This window comes from Phoenix dactylifera, chromosome 9 (genome assembly GCF_009389715.1).
Source record: "Phoenix dactylifera cultivar Barhee BC4 chromosome 9, palm_55x_up_171113_PBpolish2nd_filt_p, whole genome shotgun sequence".
In the NCBI taxonomy this organism is placed as follows: Eukaryota; Viridiplantae; Streptophyta; class Magnoliopsida; order Arecales; family Arecaceae; genus Phoenix; species Phoenix dactylifera.
Genome location: NC_052400.1, coordinates 15,119,778 through 15,146,154, shown reverse-complemented (window position 1 = coordinate 15,146,154; position 26,377 = coordinate 15,119,778). Strand labels below are relative to the sequence as shown.

The 26,377-nt window shown below is 41.4% G+C and overlaps 2 protein-coding genes across 2 annotated transcripts; one reads left to right on the top strand and one right to left on the bottom strand.

The window, feature by feature from the left end:
* Positions 1-1,978: 1,978 nt before the first annotated feature.
* Positions 1,979-9,308, top strand: LOC103716286 (glucan endo-1,3-beta-glucosidase 3-like). Its single transcript, XM_008804226.3, has 4 exons — positions 1,979-2,392; positions 4,599-5,855; positions 6,783-6,810; positions 8,807-9,308. The coding sequence occupies exons 1-4, from the start codon at positions 2,329-2,331 to the stop codon at positions 8,958-8,960; spliced, it is 1,503 nt and encodes a 500-aa protein (XP_008802448.1). The 5' UTR covers positions 1,979-2,328; the 3' UTR covers positions 8,961-9,308.
* Positions 9,309-19,441: 10,133 nt separating this feature from the next.
* Positions 19,442-20,345, bottom strand: LOC103716316 (21 kDa protein-like). Its single transcript, XM_008804267.4, has one exon. The coding sequence runs from the start codon at positions 20,282-20,284 to the stop codon at positions 19,712-19,714; it is 573 nt and encodes a 190-aa protein (XP_008802489.1). The 5' UTR covers positions 20,285-20,345; the 3' UTR covers positions 19,442-19,711.
* Positions 20,346-26,377: the final 6,032 nt, after the last annotated feature.

Sequence of the window (26,377 nt, the reverse complement as noted above, 5' to 3'; positions counted from 1 at the left end):
AATATTACAATTAATATTATAGTAATATTATTATAATAATATAAATAATACATAAAAATATCTAATATGATATTATATTGCTGTTATAATGATGTAATGATATGATATGGTATGATATCATATAGTATAATATAATGTCTCTATTATTAGTAATAACTATAATACAATATTTTGGTATAAAGTATTGTGGCTATTATTATTACATATTAATACATTATTAGATGGTATGATGTTATTATAATATATGATCACGATATTATTAATTTAGAGTAATATTATAATACTATTATATTATAGTATTATTTTTATATAAATGTGATATAGTATAGAGTTCATAGGTATTTTGGTTACACCAGCAACCTTTCAATGAGCTTCAAAAACTACTTTTAGTAAGAAACTTTAAATTAGAGCTTTTGCCAAATGGATGTTTTCGGCTTCTAGGAGGACCAACCGCCGATATTGTTCACTTTTAGGAACAAACTCAAAAGTTGTGGTGAACGCATGAAGATGATTCTTAAGCATAGATCCAATTATTTTGTTATCGATGAAGGTGCAGTTGAGTTTGAGGTATATGTAAGAGTATGGTCGTCTTGATTCTAATCTATGATAGATTGTTAGGGATGGCATCATAATCTCTCAATCTCTTCAGCTGGTCACTTGCTACTCTTTATTTGCTTCTTTTTTTTTTCCGGTGGTGAGAAGGCTTAAAGCCTCACCTGTTGTTTTTTGTTCAAGAGTCTAACGATCAACTGTTGGCAAAAATGGGCAAAGAGAAAGGTAATGGAATCATGTTTTTTTTTTTTTTGATGATAAAATGGGGCTACAAGGAGTCACCCAGTTTTTATCAATAAAGATGGAACTCAGAAGTGATGGAATTGTTGTGGAGGTGATGCGTATCACTAGCTCATGTTACTGATAAAACTCTGGCACGTAACATGCATGTGCATTTGACTTGGTTTTCATAATAATGGATTGATGTGTCTCCATTATCCTCCTCTCTTCCTCTTTATTCCTTTACCTTGGCCTAGCTTCTGTTTCCCAGCAATCTGGATTCAGCAAGGGTTCACAATGGCAATGGAGTAGGATGAGTATGAGAAAATATGATTGGGTTTGGCATAAGGGAGAAGTTGAACAGTGGTGCAGGGTCGAGCACACCAGCATCAGTGTAGTAGCAAGATGGAGCAAGAGAAGGCACGTAGCAAAACCCTGACATAATTCACATCAAACAAAATGATTCCTTTACGTCCTACCCATTCATTACACATCAGACGTTTCTTTCTTCCGGCTAACGTGCCGAAAATTAGTTTGAATTCACTCGTGCTCGGCCGGATCGGCTTTTTGATCTTTAGATCCGCATCTTGTTCGGGCCATGTACGGAACAACGGAACACCAGCCCGGAGCCAAAAGTTCGGCCAGCCCAGTCCTGCTCTGGAACCCAGGCTCGGTAAACGAAACCGTCGTCCAACGGCTACAAAAAAATAAACCCAATAGACCGGGCCTCCATCCCCACAATCCACCACCATCACATCAATCAAAAAGTACCCTCGTGATTCGTGCGGGCCACCTTTCCCAACAGACCGTTCCCCCTCGCCGGGGTCTCTCACTCGTACACGCCCATTGCCCCGTCCCAACGACGCCAGAATCTAAAAATAACAATAAAAAATTGGAAAAGCCGTGTCCATTTCTGAAATATGGCCGTTGTTTCAAGCTGGTTGCCACGTCACCCATTGGCCCCAGTGGGGCCTACTTCCGTCCCATAGCCTGCGTGCCTCAGCAGTACCTCGAAACGGCTAACTAGTCCCACATCTGGATCCATCGCCTCCGTCCGCCATACGATCCGATGTTCGGCGGAATCTGTGCCGTCCAGTACCTGACAGACGACATGTGATCGATGGGATGGGAGTACCTGGAAGAAGACAGACCCTTACCAGCCCCCGCCCCCTTCTTGGTCCCCTACTTAAGTAAAAGCCTGGTCTTTTCTATATTCTCCTCCGTTTCGTTCCTCCAAGCTCACTCCAAACCAGGGGAAAAAAGGCTTCTTTTTTTTTCTTTTTTTCTTTAACACCTCCTTCCTCTTCTCAGATTTCTTCCTTCCAGCTTCTTCTACGGATATTTTTCTGTTTTTTTTTCTTGAGTTCTTTTGTGAAGTGGCGGAAAGAGGGGCTGTTTTTTCCCCTTCGTGCTCTGTTTCTCTTTTTCCCCTGTTCTCCTCCTCCGCTGATCTCTTCGAGCTCTCTGTTCCTGCTTTTTTATCTAGCTTTAATCCTCACAAGTCGACTGTTTTATGCGATTGGAGGGAAGGAGCGTTCTTCCTTTGAAGGGAAATTGATGGAATCGATGGCGCCGTTTCTCCTTTTGCTTCTGGCGATCTCGGTGGTTCATGCTGACGAAGGTTCGGTTTCTCTTCTTTTAATAATGCCAAAATATATTTTCTCTCTTTGTCTTCTTTTATTTCGATTCAGTTTTCGAGCTTTTTTCGGGGCATTTCATTTGCCTCTTTGATCTCTGCTCTGGTGTGCAGCTAGATTTCTCTCTTCTATTTTTGGTTAAAAAAGCTAAATCTTTGGATTTTTTTCTTCGGCATTTTTGTATCATGCGAGCAATCTTAACCGAGTATGATGGGCTTTGTAAAAGCCCTCTCGTTGTGTTCTTATCTATTCCAAGATTCAGATGTTCTGCAGATTTTTCGCATTAGTTGTTTCCGCCCTGTATTTTTATTTCAGTCCAGTGTTTGCAGTTCTGTAGACTTGGGGGGTGGGGTCTTTTCTTTTATTTTTTTGGAAGAAGAAATGGCACTTTGACTGATTGGTTTCGTCTTTCCCAAGTCTATCTTACTTGTCCAATCGAGTACTACACTGTCATATTAACTCAAGTGGTAGGCTGGTAGCTGGTTATATTTGGTGTAATTTATTGGGGCTGACATTACTCGGTCTTCTAAGCTCTAGTGGAACCTTTAACAACTTGTCACCGGACAAGGTATATCACTCGGCTACCATTCCTTGTTCTATAACTTAGATAACTATGAACTAATATATCAATCAAAAGGAACTATGGACTCCTAAGTTAGTAAACACCCCACCCCCACTTCCGAGCTGGTCGGGAAGTTTTAATCCGCGCTAGGGAAAACCAACACCTTTCTATTTGATTTTGGGGGTGATAGGTTGACCATTGATGTTGTGTTCTCTTATGGTATAGCATATTAAATTAGTCTTTAATATTGGGATAAGATAGTGAACATTTTAGGCAGATTTTTGATTAAAAAATGTAACAACTTAAGGCTTTATACAAAATGGCTAGTTAAAATATATTATTTGTGTTTCTTTATTTTTTATAAATATTCAAAATTCATTCAATTTCTCATATATTTTTTTTTTTTGCTAGAAGTTTAAATTCATTCAAATCTAATCTCAAATATTATGTTTGGTCGGCTTTAATAGATTTTTGCTATAATGTCTGATACTATATATAATAAATTAGAATCTTATCTAAAATAACTAATCAAAAAATATTATTTAAATTTTTAATTCTGCATAAATATTCTAAATCTCGATCTTTTGACACTTGTTCGCATGGTTCTTCAAAAAAAAAAAAAAAAAACACTCGTTTCGGAGCCCGAGTTGGTCTGGCCACTCATGTTTGTGATGTGATTTGAGTGCGATACAGCAGTGGTGGGGGTCCGGTCCAGGTTCTGCTGCGTTTCTCTTTTAGAATAAAAAAAAATAATCAAGGAGACCCGATCTTTAGACATCGATAATTGATTAATTTCCTCAGCAACAGGCTAGTAGGCCCCCACAAACATACCTGAAACTAATCAGCTGGGTCCCATGTTTTGGTCTCTCTCTCTTGATCACATTGGCGCCGAACTTTAGAACCAGTATTCAAATCTTGTGGGCGATACGGAGTTGGAAAGACGTCCCTTATGCCAACTTTACCTGACATATCTTTAATGTCATACGTACACTCCTGCACCGTGTGATTGGTCCATGAGGATGATGATGATCCCGTCAACGAGATCCTTGCAGTGTCCCACTACCAGAGCTTTAATCAGCGGCCAATGTTCCGAATGCTTTGTGCCTTCATCCTCGTCCTGTTGAATCAATTAGATTAGGTAAATTTGAACAATTGGGTTCGTGTCCGGCATATTTGTTTTTCTGATCCGCCCCTTTAGCTTCAACGATGCCTCGATATCTGTGCGAAATTTTGTTCGCGGTGGCGGATTCCGATCACACCACCTTCGCGGGACCAGTGGGCCCAATCTGGGCAGACGGTTGTATAGAAATCTCTATGCGGTTTCCATCGTTCGGATGATCGAAGACCGCGGAATGAACGGCGGATCTCCGCTGTGTCATTGTAGCACTCTGTCCACACGTGACGTCCGTACCCACTTGTCTCCCCCGGCCAGCTTGTTGGTCCGTCGGCTGGTCTTCGGTTTCTGTTCCGCTGGACCACGTTAGCATATATAGCTATCATCATCATAAACGAGTCCTTTTCTTTTCTCTCCTTTTTCTCTTTTTCTTCAAATAATAAATCAATTAATGCCATGTTTTATAAGTGCGCATTTTAGTATTTGCTGATGGTTTTTGGGCTAACGTGCGCAGGGGCGTACATCGGGGTGAACATCGGGACGGCGCTGTCGGACATGCCGTCGCCGACGCAGGTGGTGGCGCTGCTGAAGTCGCAGAAGATCCAGCACGTGCGGATGTACGACGCGGACCCGGCCATGCTGGCAGCGCTCGCCAACTCCGGCATCCGCGTCACCGTGTCTGTTCCCAACGAGCAGCTCCTCGCCGTCGGCCAGTCCAACGCCACCGCCGCCAACTGGGTCTCCCGGAACGTGGTCGCCCACGTCCCCGCCGTCAACATCACCGCCGTCGCCGTCGGCTCCGAGGTCCTTACCGCCCTCCCCAACGCCGCCACCCTCCTCGTCTCCGCCCTCCGCTATGTCCACTCCGCTCTCGTCGCCGCCAACCTCGACCGCCAGATCAAAGTCTCCACCCCGCACTCCTCTTCCATCATCCTCGACTCCTTCCCCCCGTCCCAAGCCTTCTTCAACCGCTCGCTAGAGCCGATCATGGTCCCCATGCTCAAGTTCCTCCAGTCCACCGACTCCTACCTTATGCTCAACGTCTATCCCTACTACGACTACATGCATTCCAACGGCGTCATCCCTCTGGACTACGCGCTCTTCCGCCCGCTGCCTCCGAACAAGGAGGCCGTGGACGCCAACACGCTCCTTCACTATACTAACGTCTTCGACGCCGTCGTCGACGCCGCCTACTTCGCCATGGCTTATCTCAACGTCACCAACGTCCCCGTCGTCGTCCTCGAGTCCGGCTGGCCCCACAAGGGCGACCCCTCGGAAGAGCCCGACGCGACCGCCGACAACGCCGATACCTACAACAGCAACCTCATCCATCACGTGACCAACAGCACCGGCACCCCCAAGCACCCTGGCATCCCCGTCCCGACCTATATTTATGAGCTCTACGACGAGGACCAGCGGCCCGGGGTGCTGTCGGAGCGCAACTGGGGGCTGTTCGATGCGAATGGGATGCCGGTTTACACGCTGCACCTCACGGGGTCCGGGGTGTTGCTGGCAAATGACACAACGAACCAGACGTACTGCATTGCGACGGAGGGGGCGGATGCGAAGCTGCTGCAGGCGGCGCTCGACTGGGCGTGCGGTCCGGGGAAGGTGGATTGCAATGTGCTGATGCAGGGTCGGCCCTGCTATGATCCTGACACGGTGGAGGCGCATGCGACGTATGCCTTCAATGAGTATTACCATGGGATGGGGATGGCTTCAGGGACGTGCAATTTCAATGGCGTTGCCACCATCACGACAACAGATCCAAGTAAGGAAGCTCTCTCTCGCTCTCTCTCTCTTGCTCGCTCGCTCGCATGCACGTCGAACTTTCAGGCTTGAATTTAGTTTTCTACCCACTCGGTGCCAGAGGTTTTTCGCATCCTTACTTACCATATGCTATTAGATCGATATATGCACTTCGCTTTCTAAGCATCTTGGAAGAGCTCATTTAGTAAAGCTCTGGATGAGAGTAAGGTTTTTGTGCATTCATGCCTCAGTTATTTAAATTTGATAGAATGTTTCTATATAAAATATATCGATCAGCATCCCTTTTGCCATTAATTTGGCACACTAATTCTATGCCTACCATCTAACATTGTGTAGCTGAATTGGTTTAAGATGCTTCGAGCATAGTCATGAATATGTATATTAACTGTATGCCAGCATAGCACCAATCTCGAGCACCACAAATCTGGCACTGGCAGGCGCTTACTCCGTTGAGATGGGGGAACTATATGCTTGTGAGCATCTATAAGATATACAGGGAAAAGTTGCAATTGTACACTATTTCGTTTTGCTACGTATTAGTAATTGTAGTGAGAGTTTTTTTCAAATACCATGCATGAGCCATTTTATGTTTTTATCATATAATTAGGCAGTTTTAGCTCAGAGTGCAACAATATTGCGAATGTGCGCTATCTAGTTTGATTGGTGTATTACAAACATTTTGGTTCCAAAAAGTTGTTAGACTTGCTTTTGCTGTATTCTTGCATGCAGAAACTAAACTTATTAAAAAAATGTCCGTATGCACACTGTCTGCACATGCATGCAATTAATATAAAAGCTTTTTGTCATCAAAGTATATAATGTTCAGGAAGTAGATTCATTTATAAATGTACTGATCTTAGAGGGCGAGGACTAATTATTTAAAAAAGTTGTATGTGCTTCTTATGTCTGGGCATTTCCTTTGATGCAGGTCATGGTGACTGTATATTTTCTGGAAGGTATGCTGCTTTTACTCCTGTGAAAATTTCAATTGCTTATGAATGACTAGTGTTAATATCAGTGTTGCTTTCTCATATACTTGTTTTTTTCTTTTAAAGAAATATGTTAGATGGTAGAAGAAACAGCCATATGAAATCGATTTGTTTTTGTTGGCCTGGCCTGTGGGAGTGAGCATTGCATAATATCAAGTGCAGCGGTAAAGACCAAAAATACATTTTACCAAAAAATTGGACCAAAAATACATACTAGTGTAAAGACCAAAAATACATTTTACCAAAAAAATGGACCAAAAATACATACTAGCGTAAATCGCGAGAGTATAATCATCCAACTGATATGGGAGTCTGGCATATTTTTAATATTTATTTATTAGTAAAGGAGAAAGGAAATGGTAGAGAAGATTGCATACTTTTCCCTTTCTTTCTCCTGTTTAGTACAATCAAATAACTTAGATATTTTGATTTAGGATTTGAAAAGGTGTTTGTAAAATAAAAGATGTTCTATGATATGCTAACATGATACTGTGCATTATTCTTGGAGCTCTTCTACTGACATACCCCCTTGTTTTCTGAGAAGTTGGTTTCAAGAGCCAAATTGGTAGCTGTAATTGTAACTTTTCAGATTTTAATTGAGACCTTGTCTCCACTGTAACCCCCCCTCCCTGGGGAAAAAAAAGGGAATAGGAGCCAAAATCCAAATCCGGCATTCTACAAGGAAGTTGCATCTGTTGTTTCATAGAATAAGAAGTCTGATACCATTGAACAAAGCAATTCAAACGCCTCAAATAAAGCTTCTAGGTGGATATTGTGAAGCAAAAGATTTTTCTGATACACTTCATTAGTGTATTCTGGTTAGCAGTTATTAAGCCTAATCCTCTAGAAAATATACTTTGCCTCTGCTCTGTGTATTTGAAAATGATACTTGAGAATTTGTTGTTACTTCCTTGAGGTGGATGCCCTTGTAAAAATAATTCTGTGATAGAAGGCCTTTGTGCCTAAGAGTTGTACTTTCTTCTTGTTCCACATCTAAGACCTTTTAAAGCCATATTTGATTCTTTGAGAGCAAGATTTTAAGTTGCGGCAGAATCTGATTGGTTTCTGCTGAGAGAGAACCGAACTTGACCCGCAATTTCGGACTTCGGTCAATTTCAGCCTAAACTAACTGGTTCGGTCGGCGATCTTGGTCCATTTTGGCAGAAATTTACTAAAAATAGTCATAGATGCTTTTTTTATGAATTCATTTTACTCTTTAATATGACAATTTAGTCATATCTTTGTTTATTTAAGTCCTTAGGTTATATGGTGCCAATTTTCAATTTATTCAAACACCTCTAAAATAGTCCATGTCATAGTACTTTGCAATATTTTATGGATATATTATAAAATAACAATATTTTATAAACTTTTTTTTTAATATCTAAGAGATATATCATTCCATAATTATATGGATCGATGCTGAGCTATCTCATTATTATTCTCATCCCCATTAGTTTTCTCACCCACATGATGTTGATGATAGCCACCTCTATTATATTTCATTCTCTTAGTACTTTTTTCTGGATAGTTCATGCTTGATTGAGTGATATTGGCAATTTACTCAAGAGATTAGAACATTATTGGGATCGGGATATATTCATTGTTAAGCTTCACCATAGTTTAATTTCAGCTTGGAACTTATCTAAACTAAATAAATTATGATCCTAGATAACTTTTTTTAACCACAATCAAATGATGTGAATAAGTTTCCTTGAATATTTTTATTTTTTTTCTTTTTTTTCTGACTTGTTTGTTCGAAACTCCGTTACTCGGCGTGCCAGAACCGAATTTTAAAACTTTGTTTGAGGTTAGGCTAACTTGAGCTATTGGTTGTCCTATGGTTTGGGATCTGGAGTAGTAGTGTTGTCATTTGCTTTTGGAGAACAGAGTTGCATGCTTTTGGAAGTCAATCCAGCTTTACAGCCATGAAATTGAGGAGATGTTTGTTTCTCATGTGCAGCGGCGGAAAGAATGGAACCTTCTTGAATAGCTCATCACTGGCACCCTCCTCAAATTCCACCTCGGCTGAATCTGGACACCCTCGCAGTTTCCGTGGCACCATGCTGCTCCTTCAAATCGTTGGAGTCTTTCTATCGAGTCTACTATTCTTGTAGTGTATGATCATCTCTCTCTTTTTTTGTTCGAGTGATCTGTATCAGAAGCCCTGGAATTAAAAATTGGATTGAATGTGGATTCCTGAGATGAGGGGGGGTTGTGCTTCTGTTTCTCTGTGAAGCTTGCTGCATGGCGCACCCAGTTTTGTCTTCTGCTCAGGCTTGAAGGATTTTCATGGTATTGGATTACTTCATTGCCATTCCTTTTGTTTTTATTTCTTTAGTTGGTGTTATTGCAAACCTTTGTACAAAGCTAGAGAACCTAGAGACTCTCTTCTCAGATGCACTCATGTGAACTGACTGTGTTATTTGTCATAATTGATTAGCTCTGTTTCATCGACAACAAAATCAATTAAGTTGTGGAGGGTATTATTTCAAGCCAAATACAGACAAATTAATAAGCATTTTAGAAGGGCATCTGGATCTTCTATTCACTTTACGAACTCATTCGTACAATTGTACTTCCAATAGTTCATAGCCTTCTACAAATCATCCCAATCTCCCAGTGAACAGCCTCTGCACTAATATCTGTTTCTGAGAGAAAGGGTGGATGATGCACTTGCATTATAATTATCCTTTGGAATCTTTGGTTGCTAATTAGAGGAATATGACTACTAATTCAAGCCTCAGTTGTAATTTCAGATTAGCATCTTGAATTGAGATATTCTCATGGACATCAGCAAGTGAATACTTATATAGAATCAAGAAATCTAAATAACATTTTATTAACTAATATTTTATTGCAAATATAAGTTTGATTTATACTTTTCGGTTGTGCAAGCCAAATCATGTGTTAAATAGGCTAGAACTGAAACACATGCATGGAAGATCCATAGAAAATTAAAGCTTGAGATATCACAATGCAGCAATGAACATTCAAACCCTGATGAATAGACCATCGACATAACATAAGGGATGGTAGAACATTGATCCTCAAATCATTTGTTTTTTTTGGTTTTTGTAGAAGATTCATTTCAAGGGTTAATGGTTTTTGTTTTGGTGTAGAATATATAGGGGGTAGAATGCTTAAAACAGGGATAACAAGATTACTTGGGCCCTAATTGTGTTTATTCTATCTCTCGGTTAGGATATAGGAATCGAGGGATGGTCAAATGTTGTCTGCATGCTGTTGGATTGACAGCCACCAAGTTTGATCTATGTGGAGTAAGACTTACAACCAGCACCGTACTTCGCTTACAGGGCCTGTAACTGAGCCTTAAGTCTCGAGGGGTCAAATTGTTGGGGCCCATACCCAGTCCTCGGCCCTGGTCTCGCGGCTTAGGATTAGGACAATGCTATATCACACACGGTGGCATGGCATGGAGGGACCGCGTGAGGGCGCCAGGAGCTTCCAACACGTGGCATTGGACGTGGATCTCAAAGCATAACTTCGAGCCTGAATTAAGTACAAAAAAAAAATCAACCAATTTATGGCCGAATTTATTAAAAAATTATATCTTATACTTCAAGCACCATGTGGTTGTACACCGTATCAATCATCTCATCCACAGTGATTGGCCAACAGAAAAGAGGCGACGTGATTGGTATGGTATACCGCCGTTCTGGAACATATGGTGCAAGGCATAATTTTTCAAAATTATCAGTGCACACGCAACTATGTAAGTTTGGTATACCGATTTTATTTGGGGTGTTGCACCTTCCGTGCACGAAAGAAAGATTCGCCTTTTTTTTCAATGGCGTTAACTATTGGGTCATGCCTCGCCGTTTCAAGATCTATATAGGGCAATGGCAAAAAAAAAAAAAAAAAAGTTAGAATGCTTTGAGATTTGTGCAACATCCGATCTATTGGATCGTGTCTCGCCGTTTCAAGATCTATGTAGGTGGATGGCATGAAGTGGTTAGATTGCTTTGAGATTTGTATAAGATACGATCTAATGGTTGATGCGGTGAAAGAAGAACAATTGTTCTTTCACGTAAAAGGTACAAGCTGAACCCTCTAAGAATTTGCGAGATCCATCACGCACGTTAAATTGACAAAAAGGTTATACCTTGATTAGTGCCTCTCGTGCGCATCATGTGGTGCCACCTGATTTGATATCATATTCCTTCTTCCAGCTGATATCAAACCATAAAACGTTAGTTTCATGCTGAATATCTTGGAGCAATGAAGTCAGCTTTAAACTTAAATTAGACTCCTACACTGCTGAGCCTTGTTAAATTATAGGAGGACTAATTATTTCAATATTTTTTTTGGTTATATTTATATATTCGAGTTAAATATTGTGATCGCTCATTGTAATTTTTAAGTTTCCATGTTTAAGATTCAGTTCTTTTCGGTCTTATCCGCCATAGTTGTTGGGTTCTAGGCCGGCTCTGCCGTCACTCCGAAAGCTGATGTCTATAGCTATGGTTTGATGCTTCTCGAAATAATCTCAGGCAGGAGAAACACAGAGAGATCGGAAGACGGGAAGTTTGTTTATTTTCCACTCTGGGCTGCGCTGAAACTCCATGAAGGTGACGTTCTTTGCTTACTAGATGAGAAGTTGGAGGGTAATGCTAAAATGGAAGAGCTTAACCGAGCTTGTAGAATTGCTTGTTGGTGTATTCAGGATCAAGAGAGCAGTAGGCCAACAATGGGACAGGTTGTTCAACAATTGGAAGGACTTTGGAATGTCGGCATGCCCCCCATCCCTGGGTTACTTCAGAAACTTGCCATGGATGACAGCATGATTAGTGGTGTTGTGGGATGGGGTTCCCAGTTTAGTCCCACATCGGCTAATCAGCGGAAAGGTCTGTGCCTTAAATGGGAGGCTCAATAACCTCTCCTTACCGAGGGCCCTTTTGTAGGATAAAACCGTGAGGGTAGGGGTAGTACCTCCGCGGACCCCGCGCCGTTAAGGCTCGGGACTGTCATTGGGCAAAGACCCTGGGCGACCTCCCGGAGACCCGAAGCGGCAATCCCAGAGCGGACAATACCTCGGGAGGGACGCAGATGCTTTCCCTGCTCGGCTGGTGTGTGGGCTGCTGCCGGGGTGAAACCCCGCAACAAGTGGGAACACCAAATACTTCAGCACCTCGTTAGAGTCTACATAGAGTTTCTCCTGCAGCTCAAGTTTAAACCATTCGATGGTGATTGGGTGAATTCCAGGCATTAAGTAGAACTGTAGATGACCGGTTCTTTGAAAGCATTGATTAGCTCTACTTGACACCATATATGGAGATGGTAGAATGCCTTGCTTTCTTTAACTCCAATGGAACAAATGCTACTGTAGTTCTCAAAAAATAGTTTATTTGCCTCCTTCCCCTCCTGTCTCAACTTTGTAACCCCTGGCCTCAAGGCCTCTTTTCATGTATCACCTTACATTTCGTATTGCAAGGGCACTGGGACTCCAATCCTTGCATATATGCTACGAAGAAAAGAAAAAGAAATGGAAGCAGCTTTAGGCGATCTTATCTGCAGCTGTTTCCCCTGTTGCTTCTCTATTGACTTGGGATGGTCTATTTCTTGTTACTCTTCCTTGGGGTGCCTTCGTATGGTTTGCTATCCAAGTGTAGAACTTCGCACCTTCATATCTCATCAGAAAAGAGCAACTGGAGTATGAGGTTAGAGGGCATTTAGTAATGCAATTCGTTATAAATATTCCATTAAAAGAGATGGATCTTTTCTCTAAGAATTGCATATCCTGAGCCTAAAGTTCCGAATAGCAAGGTATAAGGGGTAAAGGAAAGTACCAAAGCACGCTTCCTACTCTTTTCATTCCACCAAAAGAGATTGTGCACTTTTGTTCCTTCAGTAAGCTTATTAGAACTGACAAGTTTCTCAAAACATATCTTTAGGAAAATATGATCCCTGATGTTGCTCGCACAATTGTAATATCCAGACGTATTCTTGATGTGGATTTTTCTTTCCTGGGATCACCAAAAGAGATGATATACAAACAGGGCAATATAAAGATCCATGAAGGGCCATACCAAGGTGGCGATCCATTCTGTGGGCATTATTTCCATTGGAAGAGCAGAGATTAGAGTCGTCATACACCAGTCATCACCTAAACTTGATTTATCTTGTCATCAAGATGTTCTAAGAGTCCGAAGCTTAGATATGAATCACTACCATCCTTACAATTGTTTCTGGTATGCCATCCAAATTGTATCATTTAGGCCAGCTTCAACTTATGGTCTAAAAAATGAATACAGAAACTAGAATTGAAAATTGGTTGATATAATCCATCTGTATCCATTTTTGTATCTGAAGTTCGATATGGACATAATTAATTCAAGGCCTGCTTATGTACATGCAAGTGTAGGCATCACTGTGGCATGCCGTGAACCATGAAAACCTCCATTAAAGCAATTGCAGACAGATATCATGGTAACTGCTTGGGAGAGAGAAGTAAAAGACAATCGGACTGTTCAAATGTAAGCTCGCTGACTTTTATCAGCTTGATTTTCCCTTCCAAACCATATGAATTCTATGCTGATTTTTGTCCATACATACTCGTTGAGGCGTTCTCACATTTCAGATTAAAGACTGCTTTAGACTATAGTTTCTCTTTTTGATCGAATGTCCAAATCCTCTTTGAGGAGGTTCTATGTCATCTGGAATTGGTTTCTGGACCTGAAATGCGATTTATATCCAGGTTCTGAAGCTCATTGACAAAATGTTGAGTCCGTTTGCCACCTTCATCAGTGCAGATGATGAAGAAGCAGAATACTTTGAACTCCAATGAAACAACTCTCAGATCCTGGAGTATCTTAAATGGAATGCAAGCATTTCTTAAAGGCCAACAAAAGATCCTTGAGCTATAAAATAAGTGCAAGTGTCTTCTAAGTCGAAAGATCTCCTTCTTTGGAAAATGTTGCTGTGAGAATCAGGCCAACTGGGCCTGAGCTCGACCAAAGTCGGCAAGCCCAGTCGGGCTATAAGAAAAAACGAAGAAGAAGGGAGAACAGGGGATCACAATGCCCTGTCCGAAACGGCCAAACGGAAGCCGGCCGGGGAGTTGCGGTTGCAATCGCCCAACGGCCGGCCGGTGCGGCCGGTAAGGCGTTACCGCCGTTCGGCCGCCAGGTTCACTCCGGAGGGGGTTATAAAAAACCCCCCGACTACCGAGCTCCCACAGCCCTTTCCTCCTTCCTTTTTCCTTCTTCCTCCTCCATCTCCCTCGTTCTCCTTGCCTCTTCTCTCTCTTTGCTCCGGTAGAGCTCACGGCTGCTCAAACTTGTGCCCGCCAAAAATCAGGGCCATCGGACGCCACCGGAGACGAGGTAATGCTTTGGACTCCCTTCCTGTGCCATATTATTCTTCCCACTACCAAGATTTTCTCGGCCGGAAATCGATCAGCAAGAGGTCCCTGTTTTTACCTCTGTTTTGGCCGAGTTTCTCTTCCTCTTTCCGGCCACCGGAGCTGCCGCCTCTGGGCGCCGGACCTCCGGTAGAGGCCACGGTCTCCCTGCTCTCTTCCACGACAGAGCCGTGGCGTCGGTGAGCGGCCAACGGCCGGAGGTCAAGGATAGTCCGATTCCCCTGTTTCGGACCTTTTCCTTGGTTTTCCTCGCCGGCTGGCCACCGCTACCGGCCGTCACCACCGCCACCTCGCCGGATCACCCGAGCACAGCCACCAGCCGTCCTCTCTCCCTCTTCTGTTTTGCCTAGGAAGAAGAAAGAAACAAGAAAGAAAGAAGAAGAGGAGGAGAGAGAGAAGTATGATATCATCTCTCTCTCCTCTCTCTTGTTCTCTCTCTATCTTCTCTCTCCTCTCTCTAATTTCTCTCTCTATCTTCTCTCTCCTCTTTTTTTCTATACCTTTTCTCTTCTCTCTCCACTTTAGCTCTCTAGAATGTCCAAGGACCCTAGGATTGGGTCCTGTTGACATGCAAACGCGAATGGACCCTATAAAGGGCCAAGTTCTGCCCTGGTGCTCAAGCTATCTACTAGACCAATATTATCGCCCAACCAACAGTCTCTTTTCTTATAAATTTCGAATGAAAATTAATTACACTTTTAATATTGTTAATAGGGTTAATTGAATCGTCTAGTGAAATTTGATGGTTTAAGGTGGAAGAGGTAAGTAAATCTTATACAGTTTACTAGTTTTCGAACTTGTACTCTTTATGATCATGTCTTCTATGCATAAAATCTGTTTGTAGAAATATCATACTTCTCTTAAAATTATGAATCATTATATATGTTATAAAAATCATGCTTTATCATGAAAAAATAATTTCATGAATATTTTGATAAAAATAGCTCTTTTATGAATTAGATTATGCCATTTAGTATTTTTCATCTATTTATGTGTACATTTTAAGAAAAAGATATAAATTTTTGAAAGACTCTTAGATAGCTATATATGATCTTTTGCATTAGGAAAATTGACACCCGATACTAGCATCCATATGAACACTGGCCCTGCCAACAGGTATAAAGTTGGTATGTGAACATGAATCTATGTCGATTACGAACATTGGCCCTATTATGGGTATAAAATGACTAAATATCTCTGAGCAATATTTTAAACTATGACATGACTAAATGGAAGAAGAATAATTTATTTATTTATTTGTAAAATAAATTTGAAGCTATATTTATATAATATGAATGATTTATGCACGCATGATTAATTTTATGACTTGTTTTATTATATCATATTATGAAATGTTTATTTTAGAATATCATTTAGTTTTCATAAATGATGTATTGGCATGAAAAACTTATGCTTTATCTAGTAACGTAGTAAAAGGTTTACTTACTGAGCTGTATCGCTCATATACCTCTGTTTTTATTTTTCTCCGCAGGCAAATAAGATTAGTAGGGACGAATATTGATCTAGACTTGGAGTTTGCACTAACAAGCTTGGCAATGTGCAGAAGAGTTTTAGTAATATATAGCTAATGATGAGCTTGGCATTGATCTTGGATTTTAGATAGTAAATTAGCAAATGAAATTGAACAAATTTTTATCATGCTATATGAAAGAGTATTGTTATCGTGGACATCGTATTATTGTGTGCAATACCCTATAGTAGCATGACCATGTCATGCTCCAGATTTGGGGCGCGACAGAACATAGTCCGGATCTGAAGTGCGATAGTTGCAATCCATGAAGGTTTGAAGAAGAATAATTAAAAACAAAAGCTACAGGAAGGTCTCAATCTTCTCTAATTTTGGAATGGGTCTTGATATTCCTAATGTCGATGCCGTTGGCCTATAAGTCAGGATAGCTTGCTTCAAGACTGCCCATTTCTGCTGCTATTGGTGGAGGATCGGGTGATGGCAACTGCATCGAGAGTAATACTGCTGGGATCTGACCAGCCAGCCAATTTGTTGCTTGCCAAGAGTAATATTAGCTGGTTTTGTTGCTTGCCTTGGTAACTTTTGGCGTGGAGCCAAGTAAAAGACAAATTTGAGCCTATTAGCTTCTTTCTGGATAACGAGGAGGGTGACGTACGTAGGCTAGCATCTGGCTGTAAAAATCTGGCGGCCATGACTGTGTGAGCAAAGAGCTCGGCGCGGAGTCATGTTTTATCTCTCCATCATTCATATTTCTGAAATATGACGAAATATGGTGCGTCATGGTGATGTGATGAAGAAAAACCATTCATCTCAAAGATAAATAGTATTGGAGTTATCCGATGGGTGCAAAAGCTGATGGAAAGGGTAGTCAAAAGATCTAGCTTAAACGTAATCATGACATCCACCACCATTTCCTTATTTAAATTCTTCTCGCCGGCACTAGCTTACGTATCGCATTCACGTGTACAGAATTGATGCTCGCATGCATGTGAAGGGTTCTGTCGCGACTCGTACATGCATGGCCTACGACGAGCCAGGCCGTGGAACTAGCGAGATGCTCATCACATGCAACCCAAGACTTAGTTAAGCTAATAAGCTCGTTCTCTGTGACTTCCATGCCCTCCTCCGACATTCCGCCGTGCTTCCCGGCCGAGGGACGTCTCATGGCTAGCCCGGCTGGGTTCCCATAACGCTCTTATTCTAAACAGTGCTCTCTAAGTTACCATAATGTATGGGAAAGCATTCGTGGCAAATGTTTAGCCATTGTAACAAAAGACGCCAGTATCGACCATGAGATGACAGTGTTGTTTAGCAAAACGATTGCTCTTTGTAGATCATGACATTATTTTCATTGTGTGAGATGTTGAAACATCAAATTTAAATGCTAGTATAGCGAATGACGGTCAAGCATTATTTAGCAAAACCCCATTATATTTGTATGCTATCTTACGGATAGACTAAATATCTCTTGACCCAACTCGACCTGATAGTTGGGTCCGAGTCCAAAATCACAATTCTGATATGAAATCGGTTAGCCCAAAACCCCCTTGTAGCTCTATTATTATTCATTAACATGCATGCTTACCTAACACAAGGCCAAATCTTGGATATGCATTAAATAACGGAAGGGACCTTAGGAACTATTATGATGGCCGCCGTTATAACTTTAGAAGGCCAGCTATCTTGAAGTATATATGGTTTGGATCGTTTTCCTCGTTCATAAACTTTATTAATATTTTGCCTTAATTCCCGTGCTAGCTTCTCCAACTGAGCTAAGTTGGCCGGACCTTAAAGTGGGGTCGGACTGGTCGGAGCCAGCAAGCCCAGTTGTGCAGCAGCTTGCCGCCGACATACGCGACCTCGTATATATAATTAAATGACACCTTCTTTTGTTGTCTAGCGCGGTTGATGGCAAGAAAAGCCAAATGGTTTTGTCTCAGTTCATGGCTTCACGTTGCCTCCTAGAGCCAATGGAACCAATAGGTGTGCACTCCTTTTCACTTCTCTCATGTCATTTAGGGCTGCAAAGAATAAAAATTTATGAACTCGTTCCGCATTGCTCGTTTCATTCACTTGGACTTTATGAGTGACAAACTAGCATCCTCTCTGTGGGAGGAGATGCAACATCCAACATTCTGTGTTTTGGGGAATAGTAACATTCCAATCATGCATGCAATCATACTATTGTTAGTATGGTAGCACTTGGCAAATTATATAGTAGTGACGATGGTTTTATCAAGTGGAAGACACTCTATGGAAACTCCCTAGAGTAAGCTAGCAAATTGCCTGCCCCAATCGTCTTCCTTTTAGATGTTCACAAACTTGAGGCAATTAGGAGCAGGAGGACTCCAACTGTTTCAAAATAAAAAAAAAAATAGGTGCCAAAAGACTAACGTATCCATTCTCCAGAGGACAACTCCATATACCGCGACCTGCTTATAAGTTATAAGCCTGCTCGATTTTTTTACCATGCCAAAGCAGCACGAGCGTAAAGCGCGCATTGTGGTTCCACCACCCCATCATGAATCAAACCAATTCGATCTCTGGGCACTACAACAGTGCTATATATCTTGCCCCGTAAAAGTGTTTGCGATATTAATGGAGCACCGTTTCATTACTCTTCTTTAAGTGGTTGCCATCTTAATTAAGAGCCATGCATCCATTTAATGGTGCTTAGAACTTGGCATATTTTGGATGTGGTATAATCTATGCTGAAAAATAGAGAGTAACAATCGATCGATGGACAGCGATGTAATGTAACAATCGAGTCCCCTCTCTGTGTCTCCCTCTGTCGGGGTGACCACTCGGAAACTGAGGGCTATGAAGTAGGATACCATATTTTTCCGAGATTAGACATGAGGGTAACATCTGCAGTAGCAAGTTTTACCATGGAACAACCCGCTAGCACTTATTTTTCTACTTATCCCAATTATATCAGGTTATCTCATCCATGTAGGTCCCATTTATCATGCACTTATTTTGGTGATTGGCGCCTAGGAAAGAGACTGCCTGATTGGCATGGTGCATATCTATATGTACGTTGGTGCACTGTGGTGCAGGATATATAATTTGCCCTCCGGTGGAGGGATACTTCCGGGAATAAGAACTGAAAACTTTATTCCATGCGCAGAAAACAACAGACACAATAAATGTTCTCACGCATCCATGGTTGTCATCTCTCCAGCTACGTCCACAATAGTTCACATTCATGGGATTCTTCCAATCCCAGAGAATATGGGCTCGTTTGGTTCGCGGGAAGCATTTTCCTTCCTGGAAATATGATTTCTGGGAAACAAATTCCTAGGAAGAGGATGCCTAGGAAAGTACTTTTGGCATGTTTGGTTGACCATGGGAAAGTGACAAATTTTCAAGGTGCTTATGTTTGGTTGGCCATCCACTTTCCTAGGAAAGTTATATATAATTCCTATTATGCCCTTAATAAAAATTAGGTTTTTAATGCCTCTTTAATGCTTCTTTAATGCTAAAGGGACTTTTTGGGAAAAAGTAAAAATGGAGTGATTCCCACCTCATGGGAAAGTAACTTTCCCATGTTTCTCATGGGAAAGACTTTCCCATGAAATGTGGGAATCACATTCCCATGGGAATACAACTTTCCCTTCTCTCTCCTTTGAAAACTCCAACCAAACAAGAGGCATCTCATTACTTTCCTGTTGACCACACTTTTCCCCCTTCTTTTTCCGCGAACCAAACGAGCCCTATATGTGTACATCTCAAACCCGAAACCAACTACTTTTCATTCCGCACACAACTTCAACTATAAATTAATTAACCATCATAAAAGATCACAACAAACAACTACTGTCTTTATCCCCTTTCTACGACCACACACACATATGTGCATAGATAAATTAATACATAAGTATATCACCATGTGTAACAAAAGTTTACCCCTTCGGCTAACTGAATGACAAACTAACTTAGACGATCAAATTAACTAGGATCCATTAATTCAGATCTAATTCAGCAGAAGGGGATTAGCGGGTGGCGACGAGGTTATTGACGAGGGCGAGGGCGTTGCTGGTGAAGTGCTTGACCCGGCCAACCCGGCGGCAGACCTCGGCCTTGATGGGGCAGGGCCCCACCCCGTCGAAGCCGTCGGTGCAGGTCTCCTCGTTCGTCAGGGCGGCGCTCATCCATGTCTGGGCGTTCGATACCCGCCACGTCACCTCCGGCCCTACTGCCGCCGCCAGCCCAGCCAGCTCCGCGGCCGTCCGCCGCGCCTGGTCCGCCGCGTCTGCTAGCGCCTCCGAGCAGTCCGACAGCGCCGCGGCCTCCCGGCCCGACGCCCCGCGCCGGAGCACAGCCACCTGGAGGGCGGCGCCGCCGATGCGGTCGAGGGTCAGGTTGGTGGCCAGCTGGGCCACCTGCACTGGGCTTCCCTGGACCGTGCTCGCGTAGCCAGCCATGGAGTTGAAGCAGAGCCGCGGGTACCGCGTGGCCCCGCAGCACGTCCGGATGAACTCCGTCGAGTTCCCGCCGCAGGAAGCCGGAGCCACCGTCGCGGCGGCGAGGGAGAGGAGGAAAAATGCAAGCTTTCTTGCGGCCATTTTTCGGTTCTCGGGGCGGAACGGGGGATTTGGAGCTTGGGGTGCGCGGTGCGGGACTTGGTGGGGGCAGTTTAAATGCGCCGATCTGGGGCAGCCTAAAGTACCGTTTTGCCCAGGCATTGTTGGCCAAAATTACGAGAATGTCACCGTGATGTGGGGCCCGGCGGTTCAATTATATGGATTGGCTTTATTTTTAAGGGGCACGTGGGGGTGCAGGACCCGATTCAAAAATATGGCCTGGGATTCTGGAGCTTTCCGTCACGGGTGCAGCGATTGAACGGTCCTGATTTATATGGATGGGGACGGTGTCGGCCGACGGAGCTCGTGGACTCCGTTGAACGTCCTCCATGGTCCGTCGGAAGACGTTAAATGATAACGATGTCGGTATCCGATTGGTACAGAGTTTATGGGGGCACGCGTGGGGATTTGCGACGCGTGCGCGCAGGCGAGGGGAGGCGGAAAAGGAGGAGACGACGGCCGCCAGTGATTCGCCGAAAGATAAAGATATATATATATATATATATATAGGTAACGAAATTAAAAAAAAACCGTTCGCATCCAACACACGCGGTACATAAGTTCGGCACTAGCAAGAGACGTGTCAAAGATCCGCGAACTTCGAATGCACCAAAAGGGACGGCAATGCGTGGAAGACTCAAGTTGACGTGCGCGACAATTTTAACCCTCCATGGCGGACAAAATGCTGCCGGTGCTCCACTCCAACTCTCATCTCGCACACGCACGCAAATCCAAGAACAAGATTGTGGTTTTCCACTTCAATATATTTCCTCCACTACTTGTATGCAGTTGTTCTCAAATTCGAAGTCCACCATGAGTTCTTGCTTTGAAGAAAACCTACGCCGCATCGTAGATGCTCACTTTCCTCCCCTGAGAGGGGAACAACATAGCAGCCCGGTTGCATCACTTGTGTCCAATAAAAGTTTTAGAGATTTGTGGTCCTTTGCGATCATTTTTCATCTCTTCTATATAACATCTCACGATCGTTCTTCGTTTTGGATTTAGAGGGAGGTCATGTATATATGATCAAAAGAATGGCTTGGGCTGCTTGGTTGGAAGATAGATATTAAAATAGGAAACAATCACCTTCCTATTTTCTCTAATTTATAAGCTCTTCTACTTTGCAATCCTCTTGCAGCGTCCGCTCCTAGAAATCTTGCATAGCCTCCTCTTCTTTTCTAAAACACTCAAGTAAGTAGTTCGTAGACAAGGCGTGTTTTGTGTTAAACTTATGAATTAAATAGTCTAAGAATAGGTACAGAATCATATGGTCAACTGATAGAAGAGAAGGATCTTTATAGTCATTTTTATAGATATGAAAATTTGTAAGATATAGAAATTCGCTCACAAATTTAAGTACCTTGTAAGCAGGTGAGTTATTACCATGGACTACTCAAATGTGAGAACGTGGAGGCCAAAATAGAGTTTATCTCAACTTCAAACTTCTTAGATGAATGGTTCCCATATTATCGTACTATCTATTGTTTGAAGGTAGAAAATATATTCTATATAGCATGTACACTGCCAATCATAGCCGCTCACTTTTATAACAATGTCTTAAGACGAGCGCTTTATGAATGAAGCTTATAAGAGCAAGCAGCTATGATTGGCGGCACATATGGCAGTATGATGCATGTCGTGTAGGATATAATTTTTCGTTTTGAGGCTTTGTCGGCCCTTATTTCAATCCATGCTTAGGGATTAGAATGATTCGAACTTACAGTTAAATTTTTCTTCCCGGAAGGGAAAAGGGTTACTTCTTCTCAGCCAGGCACCCGGAAATTGGCAGGTTTAGATCCCAGATAATTAGATACCACCCTCCAATGGTTTTACCCACCGGACAAGGATAAAAGAAAGAAAAAGGATTGGCCGAATGTTGATTGGCTTCAATGTAGCGAAGTCTTCATCATGGCACCTGCCCCTTGCTTTCAATGCTTCGGTCCAAAAGGAATGTGACGACCGGCTTGTACGGATACATTAATGACATAGGATGTAGCCCTGCCATGTGTCCAACATATCAAACGTGTCATCCCTTCATTAGCGTCAGGTGTGGAAGCAGTTTTCCAAGTGAGAGGTTCATGCCAACAGTGGGTTCATGCAAACTTTTTCATTAACAAATTGTATACCAAATGAACAACGTTAGTGAGACTCTAAGAGCGAAAGATAACCAGAAGCATGGTCATGCATTATTTTGACTTTCACAAACATTGCATCTATTATCTCTAATATTAATCATAACAAATTCACTAGTGAATCTATGTTGCCTTTAAATCTTTAGAACATGTTTAGTTCGCAGAAGAAAAAAAAAAATTCTTCACTGAAATATTTTTTTTGAAAAACTGATGTATGGATATATAATACATGAGAAAGCGGTTTTCTCATACTTAGCTGACCATGTAAAAGTGACATATTTTAAAGTGGCTTAAATTTGGTTAAACATTTACTTTTTTGAAAAAAATTGTATAAAATATCTATTATATCTTTAACAAAAGAAAAGAACTTATTCTATTTTATCTAGAAGCTTAAAGGCATTTTTAGAAAAAAAAATTATCCTAATTTTCAGCCAATGGTAATTAGACTTTTTGATATCCTAAATGAATTTTTTTTCATAAAATATGAGAATTTTATTCTAATGGAAAAGCTACTTTTTCATCTTTCTTCTCTAAAAACTCTATTGAAGATTTTTGTTTGATTGAATTATGGTAGTAGCCAAGGACCAAGGTTGTGCATCATTGAGCCACAATTGAGAACAGAAGTTTCTAATAATTAAATCAGAAATCATTGGACCGGAAGATTACACATTGGCGTGTCTAAAGATTCTATGTCTATATTTCCAATCAGCAGCAAACTTGGAAAACCTTCAGGCATGTAGGGATGCCTCTGGATCATGTGGACCTAAGCTTCTGTTTTTAAGGTGGGGACAGCATTTGTTTTGTATGTCATTCTTTCAGTTTTTCCCACATATATCAACAGTATAACTTGACCTATGGGGCTCAAACTTCTACTCAAGATAATGTTAATATGGTTGTTTCCATCAAGAATTACAGAGCAAGCTTGCAGGCATAAAATGCATATGAAATTGTGATGTTTTCTTGCTAGACAGACATCCATATTATCAGAAAATTGTGAGATGCACAAGCTGCTGCACATCCAATCAATCTGATGGAAGACATCGACAATGATATCAACCTAACTCTCAATCTTAGTAATATATAAACACATGTGATAATGAATTCAATCACTCGGTTTGTCCACCTCCTGGCTTCAAACCATCTCCCCAAGAAAAGCCATCACCAGAAGTGGCTCCCCCAGAACCAACCTGATAGTTGGTTGCTTGCACCTATCCGGAGCTGATTAAGAACCTGACATGCCCCACAAATACCAACCATCAAAGGACGAACCATCCAACCTTGGCATTATTAGAATTAACTTGCTCTTAATTTTAACTTCAGACATAATTGCTCTCGCTATAATCAAGAACAAGATTGTTAGCTAATGAATTCCATGTACTGAAGCTCGAGCTTAATTTTGGAACCAATCAGGATCTTTTGCGGTGTGTGGGTAGCACTGTAGAGTGTTGTACAGCTCTCGATGGCTGCCATCTGGAGATGGATGACTGTTCTCTTTTAGAATTGACCTCAGGGCATGTTGGCCTAGCCTCGCACGCGCAACATTCAAAGTGTAATTATAGTTACCAATTCTTGGCTAGAGAAGGTGATGGCGAGTGGGCATTGTTGGGAAGTAAATGTCCTCCATATTTCTTTACTTTTTCTAAGTTTTAAAGCAAGGTATTGTAGGGAAAGACTCAATTTCATATAGGTGCTCATTAGCCAATCAACAACAAATTGGCTAACAAGCTGGTTGGGTTTGGGTCCATCTTGAGCACATACTGTAGGCCTGATCAGGCCACCAAAACCTGTTCTCTTTGTGGGGAAGTTTCTGGACAGCTACCGAAATCCCAAACATCTTAAATCCTGAAAACTAGATAACTGTGCCAATAACCATGAGGAAATTAACTTCCCCATTCTAAAAATCTCACTCTCTCCTTGAATATCTTTAAAAAGGGTCTGTATCACCGAGAGATGAATCAATAAACTAATCAAAAATATTAATACATGGGAACAGTAGAATAACTATATCAATTTGTAATGCTTTTATAGCACTACGTGGCCTTAATAAATGGTGTCTAGGGGTTGTACCAAAAAGGCCGGGTCTAACAAATTTGAGCCGTTCAATAAATGATCTACCAGCATATAACAATTATTGAACTTGGTTACTGATTAAAATATATAACTCGACAGGCTACTGCATGGACCCTGCTGCTGTCGCCAAGGTGTGTTTGTTAACTAATTAAAACTATTTATCAGGAAATATTTAATTTTGGAAGGTGGAAGAATTTATAAATCTGAGTAGAGTAGTCACTAAATAATGCAATGATGGATGAAATGGATTGGTTTTTGCTGATTGGAGTTTTTGAGTTGAGGTCAAGATGCTCAATTAGGGAAGCAGGGAAAGTTTAAAGGAGGAGGATTTCCTATGGGTATAAGGATTTATAGCATTAGAGATGAATATACGTGGTAGGTTGGCCTTCCAAGTTTCAGACTGTTACTTTCATTAATTACATGTACAAAGAGATGCTTCTAACTCGAATATAGAAATGAGACTGATCAATATACACAGCCACAACCTGTTTCAAGGTGGTCCATAGAAATAAGTTGATGGTTAACTTTTCTGAGACGGTAGTCAATGATGCACAATACCATATTTATAGTGGTTTTGCTTGAGAACATTATTTTCATTCTTTTTAAATGTTCTTACAATCTATTATGGGTCTGTTTGGGTGTTCTTATAGAATTGGACTAAAAATTATATAAAAATCAGGCATGTTGGCCCATCTAGCTTGCATGTTCTAAGAACCTGTTCAAATTCTGTCCAAATTCTAGTCTTTAGGCTGTAGGAAGAAAAAAAATATGTGGAGATCTTTTCTTTCTTCTCACGGAATTTGGCTGAGTGGAGTTTGGTTGATACAAGATCATGCTTAAATGAATGATCTAATTCACCAATCCTACAGAATTTTTAACTCAATTATATAGAAATAGCTAAACAGGCCCCAACATGTCAATATATCCTGTAAGTGATTGGTTTTGATATCTCAATTCTGGCATTTTAGGATCATTTTTTGCCAAGAACACCAACATCCTCAGAACATAATTTAGGATCTATTTTCTGCTATGCCATTGAATTTCTATATTCTTCCAAAAGCTATTCAAGCCTTCTCTCTTGCTTCCATCTTCTTTTTTCTATATATATGAGGTAAACTATAATAATCCTTTTTATTCAGGTTTTACTTGCTTTGGACAGCTTGCTGTGTTTACTATTTCATTTGCATGAGAGATACATTCGCACTGGAGGATAAAAGCTTAAAGATTCAACAATCTTTATGCTTCTGGCTTTATATATATATTACATTATTGAGAGAAAATTTTGTAGGCACTGAAATAAAAACATTGTTCACAGTTTTTGTGATGGAGTAGCTTGTGAGTTCTAAGGAGGGGCCATTGCTTGGTAGCATGGTAAAAAAATTTGGTCTACCAAGCACAATGGCACATGTTCAAAGTCATGGGGTAATCGTAAAACAAAATACCAAAAAATAGCTGTGTCTCTATGATGCCTCTCCCATGACCCTAGGTTGCTGGGAGCATAATTGGGTAATCGCTTGTAAGTAGCTTGTGAGTTTTAAAAATTGCAAATGTCTTGGCCAGAAAATGAATTGGAATTTATGCGTATTCTCCTTTTATGTATGCCTAGTATCTTTCAATTGTAAAGTCTTGAATGGAAAAAAAAATCTTATCTATATTTTCTAATCAAAGCTTTAATCAACATATATTAGAAGAGCAGGGGGAGATTTCCACTTTAAACTGTCAAAAATGTGTGTTTCTTGTTTAAAAATACCAAACAAGCAACATTTTATATATAATTTTTCATCCCAGGGCTAAATTTTTGTGATTCGTTCCAATTTGGGGTTTTCATACACTCCATGGCACAGCCTTTTGTCCCTCTTCACCATTTTAGTTC

Excerpts from the sequence above, each read along its gene's own strand:
- LOC103716286 (XM_008804226.3), top strand. The coding sequence starts at position 2,329 with ATGGAATCGATGGCGCCGTTTCTCCTTTTGCTTCTGGCGATCTCGGTG. Across the intron at positions 5,856-6,782 it reads CATCACGACAACAGATCCAA|GTCATGGTGACTGTATATTT; the intron begins GTAAGGAAGCTC and ends CCTTTGATGCAG. Across the intron at positions 6,811-8,806 it reads GACTGTATATTTTCTGGAAG|CGGCGGAAAGAATGGAACCT; the intron begins GTATGCTGCTTT and ends TCTCATGTGCAG.
- LOC103716316 (XM_008804267.4), bottom strand. The coding sequence starts at position 20,284 with ATGGCCGCAAGAAAGCTTGCATTTTTCCTCCTCTCCCTCGCCGCCGCG.